This window comes from Molothrus aeneus, chromosome 1, assembly GCF_037042795.1.
Source record: "Molothrus aeneus isolate 106 chromosome 1, BPBGC_Maene_1.0, whole genome shotgun sequence".
In the NCBI taxonomy this organism is placed as follows: Eukaryota; Metazoa; Chordata; class Aves; order Passeriformes; family Icteridae; genus Molothrus; species Molothrus aeneus.
In genome coordinates this window covers 134,485,625-134,502,321 of record NC_089646.1, presented here as the reverse complement: position 1 = coordinate 134,502,321, position 16,697 = coordinate 134,485,625, and the positions used below count along the sequence as shown (strand labels likewise).

Genomic DNA, 16,697 nt, shown 5'->3' with positions numbered 1-16,697 from the left:
CAAAAAGAAAACAAAAAAAAAAAAAAGAAGTGAACCTAAGAGCTCAAAAAGAAGACAACCAGAAGTATTCTTAAAGCCTTTTTTTATGATTTTCAGACAACTATGGTTGATTCTGTGGGCATTATTTACAATTTTCAGCATTGAATTAAATGCTGTTGAAAAAAAGACACTTTCACACACAGTGACTGGAAAGTGTAAATGACAAAAAGCAATGAAGCAGAAAAAGGTATTGATGCAATATAGCCCACATTTTTGGTCTAATATAATAGCTATAGGGTTCTTAAGGTAGATACACTGATGAAGAAGAATAAACCTTACAGTCAATGCCTGTCAGTAGAGCCATCAGCTTCTCTGGAGGAGGAAATTACTGTTAGACAGAGTATAGAACAAGGAACAAATCCAGTCCATTTTTGCTGATGATTAAGGTCACACATTGTAAGCCCCCACATGAAATAGTTAGATCCCATCTCAAGTTAACTTTTGCTTCTCTGAATGACCTCACTACTGTTCTTTTCAAAAAGGGCTTCAAGAATAATGATTTGAAACTTTCTTCTAACTACAAGAGTCAGCTTATGCATAGATAGTGCATCTCCATTTCTTTTTGTACTAATTTCATCCCTTATATATAGGTTAAGCCTATGGATTTTTACACCAATATTTATCTTAAATAGTTAATAAACATTCATATTAGAAATATATTATATTTATATAAATTCCCAAACTGGAGAAGAGAAGGCTTCAGGGACCTTCTAGCAGCATTCTGATACATAAAGGGACCTACAAGAAATCTGGAGAGGAGCTTTTGAGAAAAGTATGTAATGACAGGACAAAGACTTTAAAATGAAAGAGAGCGGGTTTAAATTACATGTCAGAAAGAAATTTTTCACTGTGGTGAAAAATGTTAGAGAGAGACTGGCACAGGTTGCTGAGAGAAGATGTGGATGCCCCATTCCTGAAACCTTCCAAGACCAGGTTGGATGAATTTGAGTAGCCTGGTCTAGAGGAAGGTGTCCCTGCTCATGGCAGGCTGGGATGGAACTAGATAATCTTAAAAGGCCATTCCAACCCAAATCATTCTGTGATTCTATGATATACATAATTTTAATTTACTAAGTTAAAATGTTTAGTAATTCAGTGCTTTTCAAATAGCTTGGAGTAAAACCTTGGGTGCAATGAAATTAATGGCACAATCTCAACAATTCCACGAAGTTAGAGTCTAAGTTTCCCAATGAAGACCAGATATTTTACTAGGCTACTAAGTACACAAGTAAACAAATAACAGTTATAAAAAAGAAAATAAATTTTATATGGGTGGATTCCCTTTCTTCTTCCTATCTCTAGTTTCTTATCACTGAAACATAGGTAGCATATGAACTCCAAAAAAAAAGAAAGCATGAAGGAAAATTATAGTCTCCATTTCTATATAACTCTGAAGGCTCTAGACTTCTTTCAACAACTCTATGAATTTTGTTCCAAATTTTAAAAAGTAACCAAGGGTTTTTTTTCATTACTTACTTCACCAAACACCATAACGCAACTTTCAACCGCACATTTAGCTATTTTATTTCTGAAAACAAGTAAAAACCTATAAAACCCTCAGACTGCAGGACATTTAAAGTCAAAAGTTCCTTTCTCCTTTTCTAGTTATCAGGATAAAGCTAACAGGAATGATGAACTTCTCTATTGTATTACTGGAGACGGGACATGAGAAAAGCAGTAATTGCTTTAGGCTCCCCTGTCTGTTATCACTCGTAACTTTTACAAAACATCACAGAATGTATTGTTCCGACATTTTAAAAGCTTAGTTTCACCTTAAGAATCATTTCCTATGGTGCTGAAAATTTAGATAAGGAAGCGAATATTCACAAAGACATTAAGATCCCCCAACTTTTAATGAAACAGAATTTTTATTTTGAGCAAAGTTAGAGAAAGAATATACTTCTATAGAATCCAAAACTTTTGGTCCAAATTAAATTCACATCAACTCCCCAGGAAGATCTTGTATATAGAAAAATTCTCAAAAATCTTGGTGAAAATGGCATCTAAGCAACTAACCTATGAAGAACAATGATTATATATTTATCTGACTGCTGAGAAAAAAACTAAATTCTCTCAACAGTCAGGAAAAATGACGGAATTATTCACAAAGGATCTAAAATACTGTCTTATCTCTAAATGAGCCTGTGAGTGCCAAACAAGAGTAGAGCTATATATTACAAAGGAAGCTCTTTTGGATAAAAAAGATTGCAGATATGTCACTCTTTCTACACAAACGCAGACTTAAAATCCACAGCAAATCTAGTCTCTCTCTATTTACATGATAGCAGAAAGCTCATTTAAATAGTATATCATGTAGCATACTCAAGTATTTCAAGTTTTGGATTTAAAAATTAAATAAATAAGCAAATTTATAAATACAAGCTGGTAAGCTACACTCTTAATCTGACACAGTTAAAATTACCATTTTGAACACCTAAAGCAAGTAGTATAAATAAATCAGTGAAATTACATACCTGCCTATGATGAGATCTAAATTCTGGTATTTACACAGAAAAGTAAATTTTTGTTGACTTAATCCCCATTTTGCTTTACTTAACGAAAGTACTTGAAAACAAGATAATTATTCTTGAAGGCCAAGGCTCTTAGCCAAAGAAATTATTAAAATGTCATTTTCATTTTTTATCTTCTTGGGGATTGTCTATCAGGCAATAGACACTTAGTGAGCTTATTCTTATAAAATATATTTTCTTATTAGTTACTTTTTATAAAAATGCTTAACATTCTGTCTTCTCCCCTCAAGCTGTTTAGGTGTTTGTAAGTTTAGGGCAGAAAGAGAGCCTTTAAAACCATTTAAGGTAAGGCATGAAATAACAGTCAGAAGCAGTAAATTTATAAAACCTGCCATAAGTGTTTGCTCTGAGTTAGGTAACATGTTTTACATGGATTTGAACGGGCTCAGGCCCGATCTCGTTACAGCTGAAGGCAAAACTGCCTTGTTACAGTACAGAAATGTTGTGTTCTTTAAACCCCTAACTAAATACTTATTTACCTTATCCTCTTCCCAATAATTTCCTAACATCCAGGGGTATGTGAGCAGTATGGCTGCCTGTTAGTGGTGCCTAATATAAAACATTAAATGTATGTAGCAGTGCATCTTTTATTGTATGTCATAAAAATCCATAAATACTCAAATACCAAAGGAGAAGCTTAGGTATTGTGAGGAAAAGGAAACATGAATGTTTGTGGAACAATTTACGTGTTTGAGTACATTCACTCAAAAACAGAACAGTTTTTAATTGTGCATTCTGTGGTATTTGCAATCTGATCCAAAACTGATTTCTTTTTTAAGACATTTACATTTATTTAAAATCATTTTGAGTATGTTTGGGTAACAAAAATTATCTTATTCAAACTTCCATTCTGAAAGAGACTGTGATGCTCTCTACCTTCAGTTATCTAATGACATCCTTCACCTGATCCTGACAGTGTTGTCTACCAAGTTTTGGTACTCATATTTTAAAAGACCAAAATAAAAACAAAACAAACATACAAACAACGAACAAACAAAAACCAAAACCTAATAAACCCTAAAAAAACAACCACAAAAAATCAAAACCAGTGTTCAAGCTGTTATAGATGTCTTTTCTGCTCTGGCACTTTCTTCTGAACACATTCACTTCTAGAACAATTATACAGATTATTAAATGGAAATGCTGTACTTATATTTTATGATACTCCTCTACTACACTTTATGAAAAAAAGTGAAACAGTCCCAAGATAAAGAAATGATGAAGATATATTTCTGGCTCTTTTACATTGCTTTTCTTCTATTGCTCTTGATATGTAGCCTGGAAACACTCTTCATTTAGTTCAATGCACCTTTATGCAAGCTAGGTTACAAAGATGGATAAACTACAGGATCCATCATAATGGAACTGGACACACAACCTGGATCTTCAGCCCCCTCCAGCAAAATGCCTCAGTCACTTACATCATACCCTTTTCCCTACATATTTGAAAATACATGCAATAGAGAAAAATATAATAAAGACGTTTACAAAACTGGCATTTCATGTACAAGTAATGAAGGATAGAAATATCAGAGCTCGGCAATTCATAAGCAACAAGAAAAACCACTGAACACTGTCCTGGGTTGGTTTGAGGATTTTTAATTATTGTTTCATTTTTCTAAATACATAGAAGCAATGAGAGCAAAAAAAAAAAAAAAGCCTCACATGCCAAGACCAGAATCATGCAGTACAGTTAACAATGTATTTCTATTGCTTCTCAAAAATAATAATAATGCATTTTATTGCATGAAAGATAATTTCTTTCACTTGCAATTAAACACAAACCACAACACAGACAGATACAATCTGTCAATTTCTCTGCAAAGACAGTGGGTCAAAGCAATTTCCTAGAAGAGCATCACACAACCAATGTCTGAGGTAAAAATGTGACAGGATCATCACCTTCAGATCCACATGCCATACAAAAAGAAAGCAATTTCCTCTGTTGTACACTTTGTAAATATCCACCAATACATTTAAATAAAGTAACTTCCTCCCCATTGAAAGGGAGGCTTGTTTTTCTATGTTTTACTATCTATGTTTCAAAGACATTGATAATTTCCTTTCTGCCTTTCAGCTGGTAATTTTCTAAGAAATTAACTCATCCCCTTGCCAACATCTATTTCACATCTGTAAGTGAATTTGTGATTACATCCCAGCAAAAAATGAACAGTACCAATGAAATAAAACTTCTTCTCTATAATATCATGAGAAAAAAAATACTAAAAATTAGATTTTCTGAGGTTAGCATTTCTTTTCCAATTATCTACACAGCTTTGAAACCAGTTCAACTGTTTCATAAAAGAGAAAAAAACATACAACACAATCTTCATGTATTACAAATATGTCACATGAGTGGGAAAATCTGATAAAAATTGATATAGCTTTGTCTTACAGCAGTTACATTTTTTGCCCTAACTGTGTCATGATATGATGAGTACTTGTGAGTTAATACAATCAGAAGCTCAAAGAAGAGGGACAGTCACAGAGGAACATTTTTTCACATAATCATAGAATGGGTCAGGTTAGAAGGTACCACAGGGTCACCTGGTCCAACCTCCTTGTTCAAGCAGAGTCATCCCAGAGCACACGGCACTGGATTGCATCCAGATGGTTCTTAAATATCTCCAGTGAGGGAGACTCCATACACTGTTCCAGTGGGAGTAAATAAGTTCTGCCTCATATTCATGTGGAACTTCCTGTGTTCCAGTTTCTGCCCATTGCCTCTTGTCCTGTTGCTCAGCACCACTGAGCAGAGCCTGGCTCCATCCTCTTGACACCCTCCCTCCAGATACTGATAGATATTCATGGGATCCCCTCTCAGTCATCTCTTCTCAAGGTTGAAAAGGCCCAGATCCCTCAGCATGTCTTTGTAGGAGAGATATTCTTGTACTGAGGAGGCCAGAACTGGACACAGCTCTCCAGATGTGGCCTCATTAGGGCTGAGTAGAGCAACACAATCACCTCCCTCAACCTGCTGGCAATTCTCCATCTGGCACCCCAGGATACCTTTTTCTTGGCCACAAGGACACATTCCTGGCTCATGGATGGTTTGTTGTCCACCAAGACTCACAGATCTTTCTCCGCAGAGCTGTTTTCCAGCAGGTCACTGCCAGTCTGTACTCGTGCCTGGGGTTGTTCCTCTCCAGATGCAGGACCCTACATTCACCTTTGTTGAATTTCAGATGGTTCTTCTCTGCCCAGCCTCTCAGGGTCCTTCTTAAGGGCTGCTCTGCACTCTGGGGTATCAGCCACTCCTCCCAGCTTTGTGTTGTTGGGGAACTTGCTGAGGAGGCCTCTGCCCCTTCATCCAAGTCATTGATTAATAGGTTAAACAACACTGGGCCCAGTACTGAACCTTGGGAGACACCACCAGGGACAGTTCTCTAACTGAACCCTGTTCCACTGATTACAGCCCTCAGGGATCTGCTGTTCAGCCAGTTCTCAAACTGGACTTTCTGTCCACTCACACAGTCCACACTTCCTGAGTTTGCCTGTGAGGATGTTGAGCAAGACAGCATTGAAAGCCTTGTTGAAGTCGAGGTAGACAATATCCACTGCTCTCTCCCTCATCTGCCCAGGCAGTTGTATCATCATAGAAGGCAATAAGGTAGGTCAGGCATGATTTACCCTTAGTAAACCCATGCTGACTACTGCTGCTAACATTCTTATCAACATGTGAATAGAAATGGCCTCTTTTCCATCTCTTTTCCAAAGCACTGAGCCAACCAGAATAGAGGTAATCCTATCAAGTGGTAGCAGCAGAGACATAGAACTACTTCCACCCTGGCTACACAGTGTAGATGGTCTTTTAAGATGCAGACATAAGGAATTTTCTTCAACATTCTTTACAAAGACATCTTCTACAAATACTCCATAACCTGACAGTCTCAGTCCACACTGCTGTTTCACACAAGGGTCAATCTTGATATGATCCATAATGAATTAATAAAGAGAGCAAAATATTTTCATCCACTGTCAAAAAGCAATTGTCGAATAATATGCTTTGTGCTTTTTTCAACGTGTAGTAAAAACTGCTGTTGTTCTACAGAGAGAAGCATCAAGAGACTTAAATGTTCTTCTTATTGCTTCACCTGCACATCTCCTAGCACAGCAGCTTTAACTCTAGAATATGAAATCCCTTTCCCAATGACTGGGTGCAAGCTTCAGTACTCAAGATTGGATTGCCTAATATTAAGCTCTGAAATCAACAGGACATAAGTTTCCTAGAATCCTGAAGCCTTGATCTTGAAATTAACAGGAGTTTCTAAAAAAATGGCAAAAATACCTGAACAAGCCCCTAAGTCAATTATGTGCTGTAATACCTCAAAAGGTATGCTAGAAACATTATTGTTACAGCTGAACTCCTCAGCTGGTATAAACCAGATGTTAATAAGCAAAGAAACGTTATATTAACAGTTTTGGTTAATAAGTAAAACTACAGAAATATTTTTTACTTCATCTGTAATTTATGTCAAATTTAATTCATCACAAAAATAAAGTGTTGCCACTTAATTGCTTTTAGTGTACAGCAAAGATGCTTACAATGAATGATGATAAGCAGGAACATGAATGAACAGTTGCCAGGCAACTAATAAATAAAGGTTCCAAATAGCATGACCTCTCTTTAAAGGATAAAGCTCTAATCATAATTATTTTTCAAATCCATTTCAGTGCCAGCTAAAATCATGTTTGCAGCACTAATCCTGGCCTTCCTCATACAGAATGAAACCAAATCTGTCATTTGACATATCACAGATAACAAATTAAACAGACTCAACCTGCTCCTTCAGATTATGGTCAACAGTGCATTTTGAGGATGGCAAAAAGGTTAGACATTAAACTGGAATCTGAAATAGAGAGCTGAGATTTAAGCAATTTAAATAGGGTAATTAAAATATTTTTTAAAGTTACATTGTTTCCTAAGGATCTTCAAACAGTATCAACAGAAAATGCTCCATTGTTTAATATCATAAAATGATCATTCCATAAAGTAAAAGAATGAGACAGACTTTAAAATAGTAAAAACAGATGCAGTTTGAAATGCTTTAAAATCTATATAATACCACATTCTATCTTTATAAACTCTTGCAACAATCTTGCTGAGTGCATAAGCAGAGCTGAGGTGCCTAGAGCAAGCACTGACCTTTTAGATGGATTCAAATAAAACTGACAAAGAGCAGCATAAATCTTAAACCAGTTAAAGAACACAGTATATCCACTTTGAAGAAACAATGAAGGGTTTTACATTATGTCTTCCAAATAATGGAATGGGAAAGCTTGTGCTTGTTCAAGGTTTACTGGTAGGCCAATAAATATTGTATTTATTTTAGTAAGCTCTCATGTCAGAAAACATTAGGAATACATGTTTTCATAGTTTTATCTTGCACTGCATAAGGTGATTACATAAATCTCTTCAACCATTTTATTTCTTTTCTTTAGTAGAATTGAGATTCACTAATAACTGTGATGCCTAAACACTAAGCTGACAAAAATTTACAACAGGAAAACAAGTTGAACTACAATAATAAACAAATATGTTTTGTACTTAAGGTATAAAATAGTATGCCAGCAGTGAAGCCATAAGAACAGGCACCACACTTCCAACCTGTCTTTGAAAAAATACAGGCAACAGAATCCATGAACTTCCCTGCAATGTCAGTAGCACAAAATAATCTCACACTTTACAGTAGTAAATGCACTCTAACTACTAAGTATTTCTTCACATGTATTTCTTTGTATCAAATGAGAGGCAGTTCATTATATAGTAGATATTCTCCGTCTTTGATAGAGAAGCATTCAGTTGCCTTCCATCAGACACATATTTTTCCAATTCTTTTCCTTATCTAGATATATCTGCTCACCAGAGACCTTTATAGGAGCTTTTCTTTGTATCTGTATTTCATAAATAAGCAAATAGGAAATATACCACATTATATCTGTATTTTCCTTGACTAATATTTCGCCCATTAATCATCTTCATCACCTAATTCAGTAACTCCTCTCCATCTTTCTAACAATTTCAGTTTGAACTCCTTGTTCTAACAAAAGTCCAGTCCATTTCATTGATATCCTACACAAGAGTGAGACTCCGAATTTAAGTAATTGAGAATAATGCATACTGACTGTAACTTCAGACAATGCAGAAGATCCTCTAAATTCCTCTTAGGACACATGGCACTATTGATACCAAAACCACATTAATTGCTTATCCATGGTTTTCAGCTTGCATTTAATGAACTATAAAAGAATTGTGTTGTCCCTATAAACCTCACAACCAAGACCACTAGTTCAAAAGTGTGTAAAGGTGCTTTGGAGGATTTATTCCCCTCCCAAATGTTTATTCCTTTTCAGATGCCAGCTGAAGAATGAAATTGGTCTGGTTTTAAGCCTAAAAGACTAAGAGCTTATGGAATAAAAGGTCATGCCTTATCATTTAGCAGGAGCTGGAGGCTAATTGTGAAGTTTATTAACAATGAAAACAATGGGGTTCTCAGAAACTTATTACCATGGAGGAAACTGATGTTATTTTTCTGAAGCTTGGATTCCACTGTGTTTTGTTCCACAACATGCAATTTAACTACTCCACTTTTAAAAATGGGAAATGACTGTATTGTTTTAAAGATCTGCTCACACTAAAATAAGAGTAATTTTAAGACCTCCCCTAGGGATTCAAGTCTATACATTTAGCAATTGAAGGAGAAAAACAGCATAACTGCCAGCTTGAGGAGAGAGATGATGAGGCATGCTTTCTCTGTAGTGTTTCCCACATTACAGATACAGTCAATGAAACTAGGTGTAATTCTGAAAACACTTTCCTCGACAGGGCTTAGGCAGATACTCATCTAAGTAAGAGTAAGCAGCTTTATGTTCCAGAGATCAATCCTATTCTAGATGCATGCTGATCTGTCTTCTGATCAAGATATTTTTGTGTCAATAACCATTTTTCCCAAACCAAAAAGGTAACATTTGTTTTCATTTTTTATACTAGATATTTAATAGTTAACTAAATATAAACATACTTATTATTCAAGTACATACAAAAGCTAATGGATGACATTAGGAGATAAATTTGCAGAACAATACAGCTCAAACGGTGCAATATTGTTTGGTTTAGGAAAGCAAATATATATATGTATACACACTAGATGCATATATAGACACTTGTGAAAGACCATCTATAGTCACTCCCAGTAACACACAAAGGAGCTATATTTGAGCCACACAAAATTTTATTACTATAGTGAGGAGCCTAGTAGGAGGAAGAAGGTAGTTTGTTGCTCTATCACTTTTTAGTAACAATTAGCCTCTATGTGTTTGATTCAGTCATATATTTGGAATGCTCTTTTTGTAACTGCTATTCCATTCAATTCCATTCATTGATGGACATCTTCCCCTACTAGTGTACAGAAATAGTTGAAAATAGCAGCAAAACTCAACATTGATGACATAGTCTTTCATTAATATACTTGATGAAGTTACTGTTTTGTACCCATAGTTCAGCTCTAAAAGAGGGAGCTAAGAGTGTAGTCCTTAGTTTTTGTCAGAAACAAAGTCTCACAAAAATGCTACTGATAATCAATGAACTTTGAAAATTAATGTTAAGATCTTCTTTTATATTTGAGTAAGTGATTCCTAAATTTCATCATGATTTCTTAATCTATGAGTTATAAACATTTCTCATGGAGCTTTAGCATAAAAGTCTCATCAATACAAAGTGCAAGCGTGCCTCTCTCATGTACCCTACTCCATGATCTGTAACCTATTCTGCTGTGGCTATTACATGAAATACTGTATACATGAATACATTTCAGGATAGACAGCTGAATTCAGCTATCATTGGAAGCTTGAGGAATTCCTCCATTCAGTTCTTTAGCTAAAAGAAATTTTACGGAGAGACAACCAAATTACAAGGAACAGAAATGTTCATACAAACTTGTAAATTTTGGCATTGTGTTTTACTTTTAAAAGGAAACATTATTATTTAATGTCTTTGAGCTACAGTAGTATCTCTTAAGAACTGACCTGGCTCACATCACTGAAACAAACAAACCAAAAAATTCAACAAGACTGAACAGATTTTACTTATCAATCAGGAAAGTGGATTAAACAAGACAGAACAAGAGGAAATGAATAGTCTCCATATTTTATAATGTTCAATGGGTATTATCTGTATTTTATTTAAAGAGAAGAAAGAATGAAAAGTAAATCTGTTTTCGAACCATCCTAAGCAATTTTTTCCAGTGACAATTCATTCAACTGTATGTACACTACTTCTTTCCTGAAGCCTACTTTGCATATTTATTCTTATTGTCATACAAAATCTTTGTTGCATTTTCACAATTCACTCTGAAGTACAACTGCTGTATGCACTTGTGCTGACACGCAGAGTTTTACAGCACAATACATACTTGCTGTTGCCAAGTCCTTTGCCTCAAATTTCCCATGCTTTTAGCCTTTGCTGTTCCCAGCAAAAAGAAAATTGAATTTTCAGCACTATCCAAACAATGTGAACACAGCAATGGCTGTTCTGGGGCAAATGTGAAGTTCATTTAGGCCAGGACCATGTCACTAGCAGTGGTCAAAGGCAGTGACCTAGGAAAAAGCCCCATATTAGGACAACTCTCAAATAATACAGCAATCCCCTGGAACACTCTTCTGGCTCCCAGCAATGTGTGGCTCAGACTGAAATGTGAAAAGACTGGAAGCACTGGTATATGATAACACTCTTTTGTTTTCAGCAGGGCTGGAAAGAAGAGCAGAAGATACTTCAAAAAGGAGAAATATGTGCCCTCATCACACGTACATGCCACTTCATTCTATCCAACACTGTTTCTTGCTCCTGATATTGCCTTTACCCTCAAAATTTGCTGTTTTCCACATGGAAGAGGTGGCAAAAATGAAAGTGCTTCCCTTCTTTCCTCAGAAAACCTCCTCCTGACTGGAGCTGGCCTCCTGTTCATATTCCACTTGACTAAACCAATCTTTTTCTCTTCCCACACTAGCTCCATCTGCCGCCCGTCTCTCCAGGAGAGCCAGATGCCAGCAAAGCAGACTGCTGTGGGAGGAGAAAGTTCTGTCGCTGGAATTTCATCCCTATACTCTGCAGGGGGCCAGCCTGTGAAGCATAGGGAGGATACAGAGAGCAACTTCCTCTCTTCCACGCTCCTTCCCCTGCTCATCAGTAAAGAAGGCAGCTGAGGACATGAGCAGAAGGATAAAACACCAATGTGTGCTCTTAAATATGCAGTTTTAATATTCATATAGCAGAAGTCTCACAGTTGTACTCCAGACTCGAGCATGGTACACACCAGATAAACATGTGAGAAGACATGAGTCCTGCTCCAAAGACCTTACAATCCAACAGAAGCAGAGATGCACATTTGTCATAAGGATCAAATGAGTGACTAGAGCACAGAGACAGAGAAAAAAGACTCGGCTTTATAATCAGGAGAGATTTTAATGATTGAGTAAAAAGACAATACTTTCTGGAGAGATGGAAGTCAAAGAAAGAATCAAAGGATGAGTGCAGTTAAGCTGAGACAATTGCACAGGCAACTGCCTGTAGAGAAAGAAAGGGTAGGATGAAAACAGACTTAGAGAAAGAAAATGTGGATTCTTTATACACTTGATGTGATCTTGCATGAAACAGAGGGAGAAGATATACAGGTAAGAACTTTAGATAAACAGTCTAGTAACAGAGGAGGATCTGCATGAGCAATCTTGTCAGAGAAAGGAGCAAGAATGTGTGTCACTGAGTGAGAACAAGAGCTGATATAAAATAAGCAAGTGTGCATATGTGTGAGACAGGGACGCAGACTTCATTTTTCTGGGAGGAAGAATCATGGGAACCCAGGAGACTAAAGAGACTATAAAACAAAAAAGGCTGGTCTGGGCACAGCAGAAAGTTTTGAGTGGGGTTGGCAGGACAGAAGAAAGTGCAGGTACAGAGTGACCTAACAGAATACCAGAATTACGTATAAGAATCTGAAAGAACACATATAAATTACAGAGACATAGCAAGAAAAATCAATAAGTTGAATTGACAAGGAAAAGAAGGAAATAGACATATCACATTGCAGTAGAGTAAGGGATCATAGCAGAACAAATGGAGTGACAGGATAGAGAAAAAGGAGGAAAGAACATATGCAAAGATGATAAAAGTCAGTAAAGAAACTCTAGTTAAGTGAAAGCACTATGTAAAAACTCCTAATGGGAAAACTGGGTGTGTAGACAAAGGTGACTGGAAATGGGTGGTCACTGTAAGTGTAAACTCTTAGGGGTTCCCCCGTCTTGGTATACCCACATTTTAATCTTCATTTTCTCTCAGAAAAAAATGCTGTTTCCTTGTCCTCCACAGCCCCTAACTTCCGAGCTGTAGTTGCACCTTTATGCCATTTGTTTCACTATTTCTAGTGGCAACTATTTTTCTCATGTCTGCATGGGAAAAAGCTCTTATTTTTTTCAGATACTCTACCACAAACGTGCCAAAAATCTCAAGTTTCCTTCCTCCTGTCCCCATAACGCTCTTTCATTCATTCTTCTTCGAAAAAAACCCAACCCAAACCAAACCAAAAAAGGCAGAGAAAACTCAGCAATACGGTGGTATATTAAGTCCAAGACATTCAGCGAACCTTTCCTGAGCTGCATTTACATTCTGCGCCCCAGGTTTCTTCCGTGCCCGGGCGAGGGTTTCCCGTCTCCCGCGGGCTGCGCTCCAGCGCCCGGCATCGCGCTGCCGGGATAACGGGATCTCCGGCTGAAACGCATCCATCAGGCGGGGCAGCGCGGGGAGGGGAGCTAGCTACCGGCTGCTGGAAGGAAAGCCTGCACAGACGTATGCCCTGGCTGCTGGAAGACATGGCTGGCTGGCTATTTGATTTGATTTGATTTGATTTGATTTGAGGGACATAAAAAAAAGGGAAAGGAGGAAAGGGAGCGGGGGAAGCACACACGCTTGCACACGCATCCGGCTGATCTTACCTCCACATTGAAATACTGCTCCGCTTTGCACACTGTAGCACATAAAATCCAAATGAAGGTTTGCAAGAAAAACACCCTGGATTGAGAAACGAAATCCACCCGGCTTCCAGTGCTGGATGCGAGTACGATCATAGTGAAATGTGCTTCAGCGGGTGGAAGACCTCTCTTTCTCTCTCTTTGCCTTAAACAAATGCACAAAACAAACCAGCCTCCCCCGTGTCGGTGAAGAGCCCGTAGCGCAGGTTCACCCACAGCCGGGGAGGAGGAGGAAGAGAAGGAGGAGGAGGAGCAGACACTTCACAGCACAGGCGGCGGCGCGGCAGGGTCAGCTCTCGCTCATCCTCACCACCAGCCCCGTACAGAGGGAATGTGGCGTCCGAGTACAGTCGCTGCTCCTGCACGACTCCTCTCTCTGCCCAGCAGCAGCAGCCGCCTCCCCGTGTCCTCCCTCCGCTCCCGCCTCCTCCGCCTCCTCCACCTCTCCTCCTTCTCTCCTGCCTCCTCCCCTTCAGCCTCCGCCTCCTCCCGGGGAAGGCGGGCCTGCTCGGCTCGGCTCGGCTCGGCTCGGCTCGGCTCTGTGCCGTGGCCCGGCGTGGCCCGGCCCGGCCCGGCTCGGCTCGGCTCGCTGCCCTGCCCTGCCCTGGCTCGCCTCGCCCCCCGCCGCTCCCCTCCACTCCAGAATGTTCAGCCGAAACCTTCATGGCCCCGCCCCGTAGGCGGCCTAGAGGCGACGGCCCCACCAGGCGGCCCCGGCGCGCCAGCGCCGCCCGGCCGCGCTCGGCGGGCCGCGGCCCGGAGCCTCGGTGGGCGGCTGCTGGGGACCGGCGGCCCGGGAGCAACCCGCGGCCTTTCCCCTCGGTCCCGTCCCCAGGAGCCGAACGAGTGCCGAAGCCTCCCCGCCCTCTTCACGGGAGGCGCCTGGCGCGGAGCGAGCGCCCCGAGCCACCCGCGGTGCCCGTGCCCGGGAACGCTGCGCTCCCCTCCCCGCGGTGCTGCTTGGGTGACGAAATTCTGCTTAATGCGACCGAAAGCACGGCCTTACACTTAAGGGAAATCAGCGTGTGAAATACTATAGCGCAGACTTAACTTCATGCTGGATATTATCATATCCAAAATGCCTTACGATTACGGCAGATGAACTACTCGTGCAGTGATTTAATAGTAAACGGGAATTTTTTATGCGGCCCTTTGATATGTCATCCAGTATAAGGAAAGTGAGATGATTCATAAGCAGTGGACATGATATTGCAATAATGCATTTTGGGGGGGAAAAAGGGGAGGGGAAAAAACCCTCCAAAATTCCCAAGTTTACTGACAAGAAAAAAAAAATTAAAATTGGAATCTTATTTTTTCTGTTTGGTTATCAAAAAATATGCAAAGATCTTGGTCATTATATCGGACAAACAGGAAGAAGAAGACGTACCCGATGTGAAATTTCCATAATCTGATAGTTGAGCCCAATGGCTGAAATTAAAACACATGCAGACTACATGTACACAATTTTGACTGCACCTGGTAGCAGAATGTAGGACTGTATTAGGTTGTCCACCATTCCGTATATTAAGAGTAAGGCAGTTATGTGAAGAAGTCATGGTCTACCTAATCAAAGTAATCCTGTTTAAGCAGAATTCCTTATGTGATACACTTTTTTCATATTAAGGCGTTTTCTGTTCTTCTGATCCTTAGTGATCTCAATGATGAAATTATGAAATACAGAGCTGTCAGCAAGCTAAATGGACCTGTTGGCACTTTGGTGACAAATATGGGAAGTCAAATTAAAGAAATGAATAATTAAGCACAAGTTGAAGAAATGTCTTGGAAGAAGCAGGAGAAAACGTGATACTGACGCATGCAAATTATATTTGGGAAGAAAAATTAAAAAGTAAAATCAAAAGGATACTGGTAAAATAACAGCACTTCAGAAAATAATCTGGGGGCTGTAATGTAAATATGAGTCAGCAATGTGTTACCATTAAAGAAAAAAGACAGCGTCACTGTGGAGTGTATTAATAGGTGTGCAGTACATCTGACAGGACAAATTAACTTTCTGCAAGGGGTTGATGAAGCCAACTATGTTTGGTCTCAAACTGAAGACAGTCCTGAGGAAAATTACCAAATAGTAGGACATGTAGAAAGTACAGATGGGTATAGAAGTTGGAAGAACACTTGTTTAAGAAGATAGAAGTAAATGATCTCTTTATGTGGTAAGTGTCGCTGTGAAAAGGACAAAAATATTTCATTCTTTCTGGGGAAAAAAAACCCCAATCATCTAAATTATTCATAAAGTTCAGATTCAATGTTGGACAAAACTTTCTAAAATGTTATGGTTTATGTACTGAAATATATATGTTTTTATATAGACTCGAACAATAATGTCCCAAATTTAGCATTTGGAACAAGATACCTACCTAGTGAAAGTGTGGAATCTCTTCCATATGTAGGTTTGATAGGCAAGATTATTCTAGTTAACCTCTCTAATGTTAGGGAAGTGGATTGTATTATGAAATCTAGTAAACTTTTTCACTTCTAGCAAAAGTAATTCAGTAATTTCTTTCCTTTTATTACTGTGAATTCATCACTGTAACTGCATGAAGGAAACACTAAGTTTATACTGTCCCTATTGTTTTTCCTCTTTCCCAAAGGGGCTGTGTGTGTGTGCCCTCAGCAAACACTAGCTCTACGTTTGCTGGTCTATTTTGTACAGTTTGCCATTAGTGCAATGTCCAGAAATGGAAAGAGAAGTGAAAATAGGTAAGTTACTGTAATGGGAATTTCATTTGTCATCCCAGCCAGGACTGCTGTGGCAATTTATTTTGAAAGGTTCAGGGCCATAAATACAGCTATCTCTTTCCTTTACACTGTATCCACTGGAAGAAAGAAGAAGAAAAGCAATGATATGAAGAGAGTGGTGGACAACAAAGGCACATTAATATTTCTTAAGCATGTTTGAGGAAGAGAGGGAAAGATCACACAGGTAGAGAGAGATTGGTAAGGAAAGAGAGTAGCAATGTATGAATAGGAGCACCAAGGGAGAGACAAGGCATATGAAGGACAGAGAAGATATTTGAAGTGAAAGATGTCATTCAGGAGTGCTTGTTTGAGTGAAGAAATGCCAGCAATGGTGGGAAAAGGCTTTGAATATTT

The 16,697-nt window shown here is 38.7% G+C and overlaps 1 protein-coding gene across 1 annotated transcript in view; it reads right to left on the bottom strand.

Annotated features, from left to right (window-relative positions):
* The window catches only part of MMP16 (matrix metallopeptidase 16), a 164,945-nt gene extending 150,999 nt beyond the window's left edge, over positions 1–13,946 (bottom strand). The window contains exon 1 of the mRNA XM_066565591.1: positions 13,554–13,946. Within this exon, the coding sequence (XP_066421688.1) occupies positions 13,554–13,685 (132 nt within the window). The 5' untranslated portion in view covers positions 13,686–13,946. The remainder of the gene's footprint in view (positions 1–13,553) is intronic.
* Positions 13,947–16,697: the final 2,751 nt, after the last annotated feature.